This window comes from Dicentrarchus labrax, unplaced genomic scaffold (assembly GCF_905237075.1).
Source record: "Dicentrarchus labrax unplaced genomic scaffold, dlabrax2021, whole genome shotgun sequence".
Classification (NCBI taxonomy): domain Eukaryota; kingdom Metazoa; phylum Chordata; class Actinopteri; family Moronidae; genus Dicentrarchus; species Dicentrarchus labrax.
The window spans coordinates 1,832,098-1,849,190 of record NW_026136720.1 but is presented as its reverse complement, the minus strand read 5'-3'; the positions used below and the strand labels follow the sequence as shown (position 1 = coordinate 1,849,190).

Here is a 17,093-nt window from a genome sequence, read left to right as displayed (position 1 = left end):
GTAGTTGTTGCTACTGTTGTTGCTGTGCACCTGTCTGTCTGTCCTTCTGTCATTACATCTGTTCTCTCTCTCTCCCACCCGCCTACAGTGGGTACGGAAAGTATTCAGACCCCTTTAAATTTTCACTCTTTGTTTCATTGCAGCCATTTGCTAAAATCAAAAAAGTTCATTTTATTTCTCATTAATGTACACTCAGCACCCCATCTTGACAGAAAAAAACAGAAATGTAGAAATGTTTACAAATTTATTAAAAAAGAAAAACTGAAATATCACATGGTCATAAGTATTCAGACCCTTTGCTCAGTATTGAGTAGAAGGACCCTTTTGAGCTACTACAGCCGTGAGTCTTCTTGGGAATGATGCAACAAGTTTTTCACACCTGGATTTGGGGATCCTCTGCCATTCTTCCTTGCAGATCCTCTCCAGTTCTGTCAGGTTGGATGGTGAACGTTGGTGGACAGCCATTTTCAGATCTCTCCAGAGATGCTCAATTGGGTTTAGGTCAGGGCTCTGGCTGGGCCAGTCAAGAATGGTCACAGAGTTGTTCCGAAGCCACTCCTTTGTTATTTTAGCTGTGTGCTTAGGGTTATTGTCTTGTTGGAAGGTGAACCTTCGGCCCAGTCTGAGGTCCTGAGCACTCTGGAAGAGGTTTTCTTCCAGGATCTCTCTGTACTTGGCCGCATTCATCTTTCCTTCAATTGCAACCAGTCGTCCTGTCCCTGCAGCTGAAAAACATCCCCATAGCCTGATGCTGCCACCACCATGTTTCACTGTTGGGATTGTATTGGGCAGGTGATGAGCAGTGCCTGGTTTTCTCCACACATACCGCTTAGAATTAACGCCAAAAAGTTCAATCTTGGTCTCATCAGACCAGAGAATCTTATTTCTCATAGTCTGGGAGTCCTTCATGTGTTTTTTGGCAAACTCTATGCGGGCTTTCATATGTCTTGCACTGAGGAGAGGCTTCTGTCGGGCCACTCTGCCATAAAGCCCCGACTGGTGCAGGGCTGCAGTGATAGTTGACTTTGTGGAACTTTCTCCCATCTCCCTACTGCATCTCTGGAGCTCAGCCACAGTGATCTTTGGGTTCTTCTTTACCTCTCTCACCAAGGCTCTTCTCCCACAATTGCTCAGTTTGGCTGGACGGCCAGGTCTAGGAAGAGTTCTGGTCGTCCCAAACTTCTTCCATTTAAGGATTATGGAGGCAACTGTGCTCTTAGGAACCTTGAGTGCTGCAGAAATTCTTTTGTAACCTTGGCCAGATCTGTGCCTTGCCACATTTCTGTCTCTGAGCTGCTTGGGCAGTTCCTTCGACCTCATGATTCTTATTTGCTCTGACATGCACTGTGAGCTGTAAGGTCTTATATAGACAGGTGTGTGCCTTTCCTAATCAAGTCCAATCAGTTTAATTAAACACAGCTAGACTCCAATGAAGGAGCAGGACCATCTCAAGGAGGATCAGAAGAAATGGACAGCATGTGAGTTAAATATGAGTGTCACAGCAAAGGGTCTGAATACTTATGACCATGTGATATTTCAGTTTTTCTTTTTTAATAAATTTGCAAAAATGTCTACATTTCTGTTTTTTTCTGTCAAGATGGGGTGCTGAGTGTACATTAATGAGATGAGAAATAAAATGAACTTTTTGGATTTTAGCAAATGGCTGCAATGAAACAAAGAGTGAAAATTTTAAAGGGGTCTGAATACTTTCCGTACCCACTGTAGAGTTGAAAGAAAAGTGTCCTGAGATAACTTCTGTTATGAATTGGTGCTATACAAATAAAATTGAATTGAATTGAAATTCAATTGAATGCAATATTTTATTAATATATAATGTAATATAATATTAATGTAATATCCACCAGTGTGTGGGATTCAGGGACATCTAGTGGTCAAGAAGCAGATTACAACCAGCTGAATACAGCTCAGCCTCAACAAATCTCTGAATATTAACCTCCTGAACCCCGACCCTGTACAAGGAGCGCCCCCTGTGGACAACAGCGGTAGTGTTTTTAATAATAAAGCAAATATCAAGTTCAACTGTTTCAATTCACAGATCTGAAAATCTGAATAATCCATTACAAGTTTGTTTAAAGGGACAATAATCAACAAGAATCAACAATAATCAATAATTGTCCAGAACACAAGCAACTTCTGAACAAACTGGAGCAGAAAGTGAAACTGGTGGATCAATCTTCAAACATGCAGCAGACAGAAAGAAGTTCATTATGAAATATTAATATTATTAACTCTTATGCTTCGTCCACTTTTATTGAAATAAATATCAAACTGTCAGAATTAATATTTAAGATGAATTTACAAACATGGACACATTTCAACCAACAGAATATTTCTAATATTTGATTCATTGGACTGAAATCGTTTTTAACAAAAACACTGAAAATCTGAAAATATCAAAATAAAACCTTTAGCTTTGAATATAATGTCATTAAATCAATAATCTATAACCTCCTGAATCATGAACACTGAACCTAACCGGGAGAAGCTGACTCAATGACTCAATGGTGGTGAAGACAACAACTCCCATGATCCCACGCTGCTATCTCAATATCAGAGAGGAAATGTGCTCAATGCTGTTAAAGAAGCAAATCAATAATCAGAACTTATTAATAAACTACTTTATCAATAACATTCCCGTCTCTTTATTCTATCCATTATAACTGTCTATTATTAACTATTAATCTGTCAGTTATTGGTTTATTGTTGTTATTGTTGGTTAATATTGACTTTGAATGGTGGTTTCAGTTGATTCTTTATTATTGATTATTATTTTCTCTTTCTCCACCTGGTGAACGGAGCTCCAGAAGATCATTTCCAACGTAAATGAGACAAACGTTCATTAAAGAGTCCAACAAACAAACACTGAAAGTTTCTTCTCCTCTCTCTCAGCAGTTTGATGACTCTGAAGCAGGTGTTGGTGTCTGAGCGGCGCCCCCCCTTTGTCCTGGCTGTGTGAGATCTGGATTTTAGCAGCAGAAGAAGCAGCAGTGGTGGTGGGCGGAGTCTCCGCTGACCCCCCCTCCAGGTGGTGCTCTGAGATTCAGACTCTTCATCCAACATCTTCAGGTGAACTTCTTCTTGGTGGCTGTGAAACGCTCCATGTACTGAGGGGGACACAACAAAGACCATCAGAGACCTGCAGGGACTACAGGGACTACAATGAACGTGACAGGAAGTTGGTCTGACCTTGTCGTAACCCTCCAGGTCTCTGAGATTCTTCACCTCAAACAGGTTCCCCTCCACAGAGAACAGGGACACCTGGGAGTCCTTCAGGATGGACTGAGGGATGGAGGACAGCTCCAGACAGTTCTCCTCCAGACGGAGGACCTTCAGACGGGGGCACAGAGAGACGTCTGCTGACAGCACGGAGATCTGGAGGAAGAGGAGGAAGAAGAGGGTCCACTGTAAACCAGATCATACAGCAGGAAGTGCTTCAGGGCGGGACTACCTTGTGATTGACAGGTTATTCCCAGCGAGTGACATCTGAAACCAGAACCTGGACCTCACAGGGTCCCAACCCCAAACTCTCCCATAAAGTAACAACAGTGTGCTACACTAGCTAACGTTAGCTTATAAACACCCCAAAGTCAAAGCTAACATTACTGCTAAGCTAGTGGAACATATTATGTGATCGTGCTGTTAGCTGGATAACGCTAACACAGGCAAACTGCTTACTAGCTAATGTAGCAAAACACTGTCAGATAACTTCCTCCAGACTCGATGGGCTGGCTAAATGATGTAGCAATACAAAGCTAACGATAGCTTTCTACTAGCCAAGAGTGATGTGAGGCAGGGGCATCCAGCTAGCTAACTGTAGCTAAGCTAAGCTGGGGTTGTCTGGCTGGCTGTGTCTCGGCTGCGCGGTGTGGGTCTGGTGTTGGTTGCTTCGTGGTGTTGGCTGATGGCTGATTTGTAAACGGCGAGCTAGTTAGTAGCATGGAGCTAACGGTCCAAATAAACTACAGGAACATTGCAGATAGCATGATGCAACAGGACGCTGACTGCAGTTCACTGAACGGCCACTGGTGGCGCTGTTAGCTACAGTTTAATGAACGGCCACTGGTGGCGCTGTTAGTTACAATTTAATGAACGACCACTGGTGGTCAGCCCGGGCTGACTGATCCCTCTCACGGACGTGCTACGGTAAGCGTACTGACTCATTCCCGGTTCACTTCCTGCTCTGTGTACACTGTTTGGTGCTGTAGCTCTGTCAGTGAACGCTAAATATAAATTTGTTTTACACGTTACAGCGGTTATTTACCCGCTTAACATTTAAACGTAGACTAGTTCTACTTAAACACTCGGAGTTTCTCCCTCTTTTAGGGACTTTTCACTACTTTCAAAGTTTTTCATACACTCTAGTTTCATTAGCATTAGCAGTTAGCTATGGCTTCTCCCTCTCCCTCTCCTCTGTCCTGCTCAGTGTGTCAGATGTTCAGTTATTCCTCTGCCTCCTTTAATGATAATGGTACCTGTATTAAATGTAGTTTATTTACTGCGCTGGAGGCGAGGCTTAGTGAGTTAGAGGAACGGCACCGCACCACGGAGATATCTTTAGCCGCTATAGTTAGCCAGCCCCCGGTAGCCGGTGCGGTCCGACCGAAGGTAGCTTCTGTTAGCTCTGTAGATCCCCCGGTAGTTCCCGAGCAGCCGGGAAGACAGGGAGGCTGGGTGACTGAGCGAAGGAAGACTAGAACGGCGAAGCCCACAGGTCACCACCAACCCATTCACGTTTCTAATACATTTTCCCCACTCAGCGACACACCCGCTGAGGAACCAACTCTGATTATTGGCAGCTCCATAGTCAGAAACGTGAAGTTAGTGAAGCCAGCGGCCATAGTTAAATGTATCCCTGGGGCCAGAGCGGGAGACATTGAATCAAATTTAAAACTGCTGGCTAAAGATAAACGTAAATACAGTAAGATTGTTATCCACGTCGGCGGTAGCGACACCCGTTTACGCCAATCGGAGGTCACTAAGATTAATGTGGAGTCGGTGTGTAATTATGCTAAGACAATGTCGGACTCCGTAGTTTTCTCTGGACCCCTCCCCAATGTGACCAGTGATGACATGTATAGCCGCATGTCGTCATTCCACCGCTGGCTGTCGAGGTGGTGTCCAGCAAACGATGTGGGCTTCATTGATAACTGGAAGCCTTTTTGGGGAAAACCTGGTCTGATTAGGAGAGACGGCATCCATCCCACTTTGGATGGAGCGGCTCTCTTATCTAGGAATATGGCGAAGTTTATCTCTAAAACCTGACAGTCCAGAGTTAGGACCAGGAAGCAGAGCTGCTGTCTTACACACTTCTCTGCTCTTTCTTTAGAACAGTCACCCACCCAAACCCCCATAGAGACTGTGTCTGTCCCCCGACCACCTAAATTATTTAAAGAAATAAAAACAAGAGGAGTTCAACATAAAAATCTAATAAAAATTAAAACTAACTCCCCAGTAGCACAAAATAAGAGAATGAAATGTGGGGTGTTAAATATCAGGTCTCTGTCCTCTAAAGCTGTTTTAGTGAACGAATTAATATCAGATTATGATATTGATTTACTTTGTCTTACTGAGACCTGGTTGTCCCATGAGGAGTATGTTAGCCTAAATGAATCCACCCCCCCAGTCATATTAATACTCACATTCCTCGAGGCACTGGCCGAGGAGGTGGAGTGGCAGCCATATATGATTCGAGCGTTTTAATGGACCCTAAACCTAAACTAAATTATAATTCATTTGAAAGCCTTGTTCTTAGTCTTTCTCACCCAAACTGGAAAACACTGCAGCCAGTTCTATTTGTTATAGTGTACCGCGCTCCTGGACCGTACTCTGATTTTATATCTGAATTTTCAGAGTTTCTATCAAGCTTAGTCCTTAAATCAGATAAAGTAATTATTGTAGGTGATTTTAATATTCATGTGGATGTTGACAATGACAGCCTTAGTAATGCATTTATATCATTAATAGACTCAATTGGCTTCTGTCAGAGTGTAAATAAACCAACTCATTGTTTTAATCACACTCTTGACCTTGTTTTATCATATGGCATTGATATTGAACATTTAATAGTCTTCCCACATAATCCTTTCCTATCTGACCATTATTTAATAACTTTTGAATTCATACTATTAGATTATAAGCCATTAGGCAAAACTTCCTACAGCAGATGTCTATCTGACAGTGCTGTAGCTAAATTTAAGGAGGAGATTCCTTCAGTGTTTAATTCAATGCCATGTCTGAATTTAACAGAGTCCTATAATGACTTTAGTCCCTCTGAAATTGATAATCTTGTCGATAGTGCTACAGGCTCACTACGATCAACATTAGACTCTATCGCTCCTATAAAAAGGAAATTATTAAAACATAGGAGACTAGCCCCGTGGTATAACCACCAAACCCGCCAGTTAAAACAAATAGCTAGGAAATCTGAAAGGAAATGGCGCTCTTCCAAATTATCAGAATATCGCTCAAATTGGCAAGATGATCTTAAGATTTATAGAAAGGCCCTCCGTAATGCCAGAGGAGCCTATTACTCAGCACTAATAGAAGAAAATAAGAATAACCCTAGGTTCCTCTTCAGCACTGTAGCCAGGCTGACAGAGAGTCACAGCTCTATCGAGCCACATATCCCCATAAACTTAAGTAGCAATGACTTCATGAGCTTCTTCTATAATAAAATTATTACTATTAGAGAAAAAATTAATCACCAACTGCCATCAACAGTTATCAGTGGCTCTCCAAGTTCAGGGACTTCTGTCAATGTAAACTTAGATGTATATTTAGACTGTTTTTCTGCTATCGATCTTCATCAGTTAACTTCAATCATTTCTTCATCGAAGCCATCAACCTGTCTATTAGACCCGATCCCAACTAGGCTGCTTAAAGAAGTTGTTCCCTTAATTGGCACTTCTTTACTGGATATGATTAATCTTTCTTTATTATCAGGATATGTACCACAGTCCTTTAAAGTAGCTGTAATTAAACCCCTTCTTAAAAAGTCCACTCTTGACCCAGGGGTTTTAGCCAACTATAGACCGATTTCTAACCTCCCCTTCCTCTCTAAGATTCTGGAGAAAGTAGTCGCCAAAGAGTTGTGTGACTTTCTACATAACAATAGTTTATTTGAGGATTTTCAGTCAGGATTTAGAGTTCATCATAGCACAGAGACAGCTCTGGTTAAAGTTAATAATGACCTTCTGACTGCTTCTGACAATGGACTTGTCTCTGTACTTGTATTATTAGATCTTAGTGCTGCATTTGACACCATTGACCATGATATTCTTTTACAGAGACTTGAGCATCAAATTGGCATTAAAGGAACTGCCCTAACCTGGTTTAAGTCATACTTATCAGATCGTTCTCAGTTTGTACATGTTAACGATGAATCCTCCATAAATACTAAAGTTAGTCATGGAGTTCCACAAGGTTCTGTACTTGGACCAATACTATTTACTTTATATATGCTCCCTTTAGGCAACATTATTAGGAATCACTCCATTAACTTTCACTGTTATGCAGATGATACGCAGTTATATCTATCAATCAAACCCAATGAAATTAATCAATTATCTAAATTACAAACATGTCTTAAGGACATAAAATCCTGGATGACCTCCAATTTTCTGATGTTAAACTCAGAAAAAAACGAAATTCTTGTTCTTGGCCCCAAAAACCTTAGAGACTCATTGTCTAAAGATATAGTCACTCTAGATGGCATTACCTTGGCCTCTAGCACCACTGTCAGGAATCTTGGAGTTATCTTTGATCAGGATTTGTCATTTAACTCCCACATAAAGCAGACCTCTAGGACTGCCTTCTTTCATTTACGTAATATTAAAAAATTAGACACATACTATCACAGACAGATGCAGAAAAACTAATCCATGCATTTGTTACTTCAAGGCTGGATTACTGCAACTCTTTATTATCAGGTTGCCCCAATAAGTCCATTAAAACGCTCCAATTAATTCAGAACGCTGCAGCACGAGTACTGACAGGAACTAGAAAAAGAGATCACATCTCTCCTGTACTAGCTACTCTGCATTGGCTCCCTATAAAATGTAGAATTGAATTTAAAATACTCCTCCTCACCTATAAAGCTCTTCATGGTCAGGCCCCTTCATATCTTAAAGAGCTCATAGTACCCTATTACCCCACTAGAACACTACGTTCTCTGAATGCTGGGCTACTTGTGGTTCCTATAGTCTCTAAAAGTAGAACAGGAGCCAGAGCCTTCAGTTACCAAGCTCCTCTCCTGTGGAACCAGCTTCCAGTTGTGGTTCGGGAGGCAGACACCCTCACCACATTCAAGAGTAGGCTTAAGACATTCCTCTTTGATAAAGCTTATAGTTAGGGCTGGATCAGGTGAGTCCTGAACCATCCCTTAGTTATGCTGCTATAGGCCTAGACTATCGGGGGATTTCCCATGGTGCACTGAGCTACTCCCTTCCTCTCTCTTTCTGCACTCATTCATGTCCCTTTAATGCATGTTACTAACTCCACTTCTTCCCCGGAGTTCTTGTGCTTTCTCGTCTCGCAGGTTCTCATGGATCCTTGTGGAGCCTCCTGCCATGGTCCTGCTTGACTGCCATTGCCAATACTGTTGTTGCTGTGCACCTGTCTGTCTGTCTGTCTGTCTGTCTCTCGCTCTCTCTTTCTGCTCTCTCTCTCTCTCTCTCTCTCTCTCTCTCTCTCTCTCTCTCACCCCAACTGGTCGAGACAGACGACCACCCACCTAGAGCCGGAGGATCTGTCCTAGGTTTCTGCCTTTTAACAGGCAGTTTTTCCTTGCCCTTGTCGCCAAGTGCTTGCTCATGGTGGTACTGTTGGGTCTCTGTAATTAATGTTAAAGAGTTCAGTCTAGACCTGCTCTATTTGAAAAGTGTCCTGAGATAACTTCTGTTATGAATTGGCGCTATACAAATAAAATTGAATTGAATTGAATTGGTGGCGCTGTTAGCTACAGTTTAATGAACGACCACTGGTGGCGCTGTTAGTTACAATTTAATGAACGACCACTGGTGGCGCTGTTAGTTACAATTTAATGAACGGCCACTGGTGGCGCTGTTAGCTACAGTTTAATGAACGACCACTGGTGGCGCTGTTAGCTACAGTTCACTGAACGACCACTGGTGGCGCTGTTAGATACAGTTTAATGAACGACCACTGGAGGCGCTGTTAGCTACAGTTTAATGAACGACCACTGGTGGCGCTGTTAGCTACAGTTTAATGAACGACCACTGGTGGCGCTGTTAACTGCAGATCACTGAACGGCCACTGGAGGCGCTGTTAGCTACAGTTTAATGAACGACCACTGGTGGCGCTGTTAGCTACAGTTTAATGAACGACCACTGGTGGCGCTGTTAGCTACAGTTTAATGAACGACCACTGGTGGCGCTGTTAGCTACAGTTTAATGAACGACCACTGGTGGCGCTGTTAGCTACAGTTCACTGAACGACCACTGGTGGCGCTGTTAGCTACAGTTTAATGAACGACCACTGGAGGCGCTGTTAGCTACAGTTTAATGAACGGCCACTGGTGGCGCTGTTAGCTACAGTTTAATGAACGACCACTGGTGGCGCTGTTAGCTACAGTTTAGTGAACGACCACTGGTGGCGCTGTTAGCTACAGTTTAATGAACGACCACTGGAGGCGCTGTTAGCTACAGTTTAATGAACGACCACTGGTGGCGCTGTTAGCTACAGTTCACTGAACGACCACTGGTGGCGCTGTTAGATACAGTTTAATGAACGACCACTGGAGGCGCTGTTAGCTACAGTTTAATGAACGACCACTGGTGGCGCTGTTAGCTACAGTTTAATGAACGACCACTGGTGGCGCTGTTAACTGCAGATCACTGAACGGCCACTGGAGGCGCTGTTAGCTACAGTTTAATGAACGACCACTGGAGGCGCTGTTAGCTACAGTTTAATGAACGACCACTGGTGGCGCTGTTAGCTACAGTTTAATGAACGACCACTGGTGGCGCTGTTAGCTACAGTTTAATGAACGACCACTGGTGGCGCTGTTAGCTACAGTTTAATGAACAACCACTGGAGGCGCTGTTAGCTACAGTTTAATGAACGGCCACTGGTGGCGCTGTTAGCTACAGTTTAATGAACGACCACTGGTGGCGCTGTTAGCTACAGTTTAGTGAACGACCACTGGTGGCGCTGTTAGCTACAGTTTAATGAACGACCACTGGTGGCGCTGTTAGCTACAGTTCACTGAACGACCACTGGTGGCGCTGTTAGCTACAGTTTGATGAACGACCACTGGAGGCGCTGTTAGCTACAGTTCAATGAACGACCACTGGTGGCGCTGTTAGCTACAGTTTAATGAACGACCACTGGTGGCGCTGTTAGCTACAGTTTAATGAACGACCACTGGTGGCGCTGTTAGCTACAGTTTAATGAACGTCCACTGGTGGCGCTGTTAGCTACAGTTTAATGAACGACCACTGGTGGCGCTGTTAGCTACAGTTTAATGAACAACCACTGGAGGCGCTGTTAGCTACAGTTTAATGAACGGCCACTGGTGGCGCTGTTAGCTACAGTTTAATGAACGACCACTGGTGGCGCTGTTAGCTACAGTTTAATGAACGACCACTGGTGGCGCTGTTAGCTACAGTTTAATGAACGACCACTGGAGGCGCTGTTAGCTACAGTTTAATGAACGACCACTGGTGGCGCTGTTAGCTACAGTTTAATGAACGGCCACTGGTGGCGCTGTTAGCTACAGTTTAATGAACGACCACTGGAGGCGCTGTTAGCTACAGTTTAATGAACAACCACTGGTGGCGCTTTAGCTACAGTTTAATGAACGACCACTGGAGGCGCTGTTAGCTACAGTTTAATGAACAACCACTGGTGGCGCTGTTAGTTACAGTTTAATGAACAACCACTGGTGGCGCTGTTAGCTACAGTTTAATGTTACATACAGAAGCTTTGATTAAGTTCTCAGCAGTGATCCTGTAACAGTGAGTCCAGAATCTCTGAGTCTGATCCAGAATCTCAGAGTCTGATCCAGAATCTCTTGAGTCTGATCCAGAATCTCAGAGTCTGATCCAGAATCTCTGAGTCTGATCCAGAATCTCAGAGTCTGATCCAGAATCTCTGAGTCTGATCCAGAATCTCTGAGTCTGATCCAGAATCTCTGAGTCTTCAATGTAGATCAGAATGATCTGGATTTAGATGTTCTTGGTTCGGGTTTTAGAAAGACCGTTCAAATTATTGTGATCCAGACATCACAGGAACAGGATTACAGAATCTGGATATTATTGTGATAATTATCATAAACACGTTTTATGAAGAAACTTTAAACTTTAGTTGTATCACAGCCAGAAGCCCTCAGACAGGAAGCTGGGGTTACTGTTTCTGCAGCTGACAGCTTTAGGACGCCCTCTACTGATCAGTTCACAGCAATTATTTTATTTGACAGAAAATGTATCTGTTTTTCCAGTTCAAGTGTTCATTGTGATCACTGTGTGTGTATTTATCCACCACAGCAACCAGATATTGATCATTAACAGGCTGGAATGAGGATGAGATGTTCACTGCAGCTCTGGAAAAATCTGATCCTCTTTAGATCTTTAACCTGCTGTAAACAGTCTGTTTATCCTCCAACTAAATATACACCCAGGTTTCATTTAAGCAATTTCCAGGGGTTTCCATGACAACCATGTGAGAATATAAGACGTTAGCGAGCTGGACGGCTTTTTAAAGTTACTCATGAGAATATTAAGGAAGTTTTTCCTTGCCACTGTCTCCAAGGTCTTGCTCATGGTGGAACTGTTGGGTCTCTGTAATTAATGTTATAAGGAGTTCGGTCTAGACCTGCTCTATTTGAAAAGTGTCCTGCGATAACTTCTGTTATGAATTATACAAATAAAATTGAATTGAACTGAATTGAAATGAACGATTATCCTAATAATTAATTTCACCACAAGATACTATTAAAAATATATTGAATATATATTGGATAATACTGAACACTGACTCTCTGAAACTACACACTCTTCCTCTACATTAGATTTTAGGAAGGACACAATGTGGTTTCCTAAGGTACCTGGTTCTGGTTCAGGTTGATCTCGATGGCCTGCAGCTCCGACACCTGCGCGGGGACGTTTTGGATCTGGTTGCGGGACAGGTCCAGCAGGTCCAGATGCCTCAGGGTTCCCAGTCCAAGGGGTAACTCTGAGATCTGGTTCCCAGACAGGCTGAGGGTCCGCAGCGCTTTGAGCTGGCCCAGAGTGGGGGGCAGCTGTTGGATCCGGTTCCCATTCAGACTCAGAGTCTCCAGCTTCTTCAGCTTCGAGATCTCAGACGGGAGTCCGGCTGAGGACAGAACCACAAACATCTGGATCTTACTATAGAACTCCAGAACCAGATCTGGTCTAATGATCTGTAGAACAATCCAGAGACCGGGATCAAACCTCCAAGACCGACAGGGAATAACGTTACACTACCGAGGTCATTTACAGAGTTTCCTGATCGACAGATTGATCAGTAGCCAACGGCTAACTGCCGTTAGCTCTTTCAGCCGTGCAGCTAAGCTAACTGACTCAGCCCCGGGACACCAGGAGCCAAACCCGGCAATAAATTCACCTCGGTACTGGATTCAGTCAGTCTGTGTTCGGTCCCGGTCTGGCTGTGTTCACTGGAAGGTTGACGTTAGCTCATAGTGCTAGCCGCTAATAGCCAATCAATATCTGCTGCTAAGTACCTCCCTAGTTCCTGTAAGAAGAGGGTCCGACCAAACAGAAACAAACAATAAATAAACATTCAACCCTCCAACAGTAAACACATAGCAAAGGGCTGCAGGTCGGATTCCAACCCTGAGCGGCTGCAGCAGGGACTCGGTACCTGAGGCTCTACCAGGTGAACTCCTCTGGACATTTTAAATCTAGGCTTCATTATAAGTTGGAGATTTAGTGCCGAAGTCATGTGACAGTTTAAATGGAAAAATCTCATTGGCTGTCTGTGGAAGGAACCAGGAAGTCGTCAGCGTTGGACTACAGAAATACTTCATGCTCCACTACTATTATTGATCTCACTTATTGATCATTTACTGCACAGGATGTGAATAATTACTGACCTTAACAATCATTTATTTCTCCTACAGTTAAACTGCCTGTTGATCTACTAGTCAATAACTTAACCCTAACCCTAAATAATCAACAGATGAACTGGTGATGATCAGTGATGATGATCAGTGATCAATGAACTCACTGAGTCTGTTGCAGTTGAGCGTCAGACTCTTGAGCTGCAGGAAGTTTCCAATGGCAGCAGGAAGAACCTCGATCTTGTTACCGGACAGATCCACCGTCCGCAGGTTGCTGCTGAGCCTCTGCAGCTCCTCTGGGAACTGCAACACAGAGACACAACAGGTAAACAACAAACCGACAGGTAAACAACAACAACAACAACAAACCTTTAACTGCAGATTATTTCTGACTCTGGATCAAAACATTTAACAACAAACACAATGACTGACTATAATAATAATTTATAATAACATATAATAATAATAATATATATAATAATAATTATTATTATATGTTATTATTATATTAATATTATTATTATATATTATTATATTAATATTATTTTATATTATATATTATTATATTTATATTATTATTATATATTATTATATTTATATTATTATAATATATTATTTATTATTATTATATATTATTATATATTATTATAATTATATAATTATTATATATTATTTATTATTATTATTATTATATATTATTATATTTATATTATTATTATTATATATTATTTATTATTATATTATTATATTATATTACTATTATTATTATTATTATTATATATTTATTATTATTATTATTATATATTATGTATTATTATTATTATTATTATATATTATATTTATATTATTATTATATATTATTTATTATTATTATTAGTATTATATATTATTTATTATTATTATTATATATTATATTTATATTATTATTATATATTATTTATTATTATTATTAGTATTATATATTATTTATTATTATTATTATATATTATTATCATTATTATTAATATTATTATTATATATTATTTATTATTATTATTATATATTATTATTTATTATTTATTATTATTATATATTATTATTATTATTATATATTATTTATTATTATTATTATTATTATTATATATTATTATATATTATATATTATATTTATATTATTATATATTATTATTTACTGTTATTATTATATATTATTTATTATTATTATTATTATTATTATTATATATTATTATATATTATTATTACCTCCTGCAGTCCCTTCGCTGTCAGCTGGAAGACTCCGGTCTTCTGGGACGTTTCCAGGTGAGACTTCAGAGCACTGTTCCCCATCTGTCTGTCTGTATCTGTCTGTCTCTCTGTGTCTGTCTGTCTGTCTGTATCTGTCTGTCTCTCTGTGTCTGTCTGTATCTGTCTGTCTCTCTGTGTCTGTCTGTCTGTCTGTATCTGTCTGTCTCTCTGTGTCTGTGTCTGTATCTGTCTGTCTGTCTGTATCTGTCTGTCTCTCTGTCTGTCAGTCAGTCTGAGTTCATCCTCACAGGATCAATCCTGTGATCAGCTGATAATGAGATCAATCCTGTGATCAGCTGATAATGAGATCAATCCTGTGATCAGCTGATAATGAGATCAATCCTGTGATCAGCTGATAATGAGATCGATCCTGTGATCAGCTGATAATGAGATCGATCCTGTGATCAGCTGATAATGAGATCAATCCCTGCAGAGAGCAGAGTCATCATCAACAACAACATGTTCGAGGAGCTAGCTATATTAGCTTTAGCTCAATAGCAGATAAAGTCATGTGTTGTTTAATAAGCTAACAAACACACAGTTAGCTAGCTGAGCTAGCTGAGCTAACTGTGCTAGCTGAGCTAACTGTTTATCCAGAGCAGAGTTAGCAGAGTTAGCTTAGTAACGTTAGCCTGGTAGCTAACAGTTAGCCACCACAAACATAGCTCAACAAACCGGAAACGGACGGGTTTACTTACATCAGCAACAAGATGAAAATGGCGCCATCCGTCTAGATGTGTAAAATGTTGTCTGAAATATTTCTGATAAATAAAATCTGTGAATAAAAATTAAAGTGTGTAAAACGTAAACGTCCGCTTCAGTCAGCGATTAACTGCTGCACTCAGGTCCCGCCCTACTCTCCCTCTGATTGGCTCACCGTAACACTGACCAATCACATGCCTCATTCCCACCAGTACGAGCCAATCAGAAGCAGAGGAGGGCGGGTCATGACTTCGCCACCCTGGAAAAACGAACAGCTGTAGAAACCCAGGAGGGCGAGGCAATGGCAACACTATGTCACTTCTATGGGCATGCGCACTTTCCTCTGTTGTCAATACACACGAGATAAAAGCAGGTAGGAATAATCAATAATTATTATCAATAAATATTAACTGTTATTAACAAGGTAGATTATACATTTTAATACATATTAACTGTTATCAACAAGGTTAGTTATATATTTTAATACATATTAACTGTTATCAACAAGGTAGATTATATATTTTAATACATATTAACTGTTATTAACAAGGTAGATTATATATTTTAATACATATTAACTGTTATCAACAAGGTTAGTTATATATTTTAATACATATTAACTGTTATTAACAAGGTTAGTTATATATTTTAATACATATTAACTGTTATCAACAAGGTTAGTTATATATTTTAATACATATTAACTGTTATTAACAAGGTTAGTTATATATTTTAATACATATTAACTGTTATTAACAAGGTTAGTTATATCTTTTAATACATATTAACTGTTATCAACAAGGTAGATTATATATTTTAATACATATTAACTGTTATCAACAAGGTTAGTTATATATTTTAATACATATTAACTGTTATCAACAAGGTTAGTTATATATTTTAATACATATTAACTGTTATTAACAAGGTTAGTTATATATTTTAATACATATTAACTGTTATTAACAAGGTAGATTATATATTTTAATACATATTAACTGTTATCAACAAGGTTAGTTATATATTTTAATACATATTAACTGTTATCAACAAGGTAGATTATATATTTTAATACATATTCACTGTTATCAACAAGGTTAGTTATATATTTTAATACATATTAACTGTTATCAACAAGGTTAGTTATATATTTTAATACATATTAACTGTTATTAACAAGGTTAGTTATATATTTTAATACATATTAACTGTTATTAACAAGGTAGATTATATATTTTAATACATATTAACTGTTATCAACAAGGTTAGTTATATATTTTAATACATATTAACTGTTATTAACAAGGTTAGTTATATATTTTAATACATATTAACTGTTATCAACAAGGTAGATTATATATTTTAATACATATTAACTGTTATTAACAAGGTTAGTTATATATTTTAATACATATTAACTGTTATCAACAAGGTTAGTTATATATTTTAATACATATTAACTGTTATCAACAAGGTTAGTTATATATTTAAATAAATATTAACTGTTATAAACAAAGAAAATTTTCAAAGGTTTTAATAGTTTATTTAACAGTTTGGTTTTACTTTGACTAACATAACATACTTCTACTAAGATAAAAAGAAAGAAGTATTGAAATCAAAGGAATAAACAATTTAATAATTAAGTACTAATCATTTATTGTTATAAGCTCAGACTGAAGTGAAGGAGGAATATTAAAGTTGCGTTAATAAGGACCAGCTCTTATTTTATCTTATTCAGGATATTCCTTCATTCAGCAGCTGCAACATTAGAGTGATGAACACACTGATGCATCAGTAATAATAATCCATTAATCATATATTATACTTTACTACATTAAGGATATTTTGATGCTAATACTTTTACTTGTAGTGGAGTATTTTCACAGTGTGATAGGAGGACTTATTTTAAACTGAAACATTAATGAACTGAATTTATCTCGATTACTAATTAGAGACTGTGGATCAGCTGTGTTTGTCCTAATGAGTATTCAGTATATTAGTAAAAGTACTAATACCACAGTCTGTT

The 17,093-nt window shown here is 39.4% G+C and overlaps 1 protein-coding gene across 2 annotated transcripts; it reads right to left on the bottom strand.

Moving 5' to 3' along the window:
- Positions 1-1,991: 1,991 nt before the first annotated feature.
- lrrc57 (leucine rich repeat containing 57) lies at positions 1,992-15,231 on the bottom strand. Of its 2 annotated transcripts, XM_051380901.1 has the most exons (7): positions 15,064-15,231; positions 14,564-14,792; positions 14,324-14,473; positions 13,249-13,384; positions 12,086-12,354; positions 3,208-3,393; positions 1,992-3,125 (listed from the first exon to the last, which is right to left on the bottom strand). In XM_051380901.1, the coding sequence occupies exons 3-7, from the start codon at positions 14,405-14,407 to the stop codon at positions 3,084-3,086; spliced, it is 717 nt and encodes a 238-aa protein (XP_051236861.1). In that variant the 5' UTR covers positions 14,408-14,473; positions 14,564-14,792; positions 15,064-15,231; the 3' UTR covers positions 1,992-3,083. The 2 variants fall into 2 exon arrangements, with proteins under 2 accessions (XP_051236861.1, XP_051236860.1); XM_051380900.1 differs by having other exon boundaries at positions 14,324-14,792.
- Between the last annotated feature and the right edge of the window lie 1,862 nt (positions 15,232-17,093).

Excerpts from the sequence above, each read along its gene's own strand:
- lrrc57 (XM_051380900.1), bottom strand. The coding sequence starts at position 14,407 with ATGGGGAACAGTGCTCTGAAGTCTCACCTGGAAACGTCCCAGAAGACC. Across the intron at positions 13,385-14,323 it reads CAGCGAAGGGACTGCAGGAG|TTCCCAGAGGAGCTGCAGAG; the intron begins GTAATAATAATA and ends TCTGTGTTGCAG. Across the intron at positions 12,355-13,248 it reads GCTCAACTGCAACAGACTCA|CCGGACTCCCGTCTGAGATC; the intron begins GTGAGTTCATTG and ends TTCTGTCCTCAG.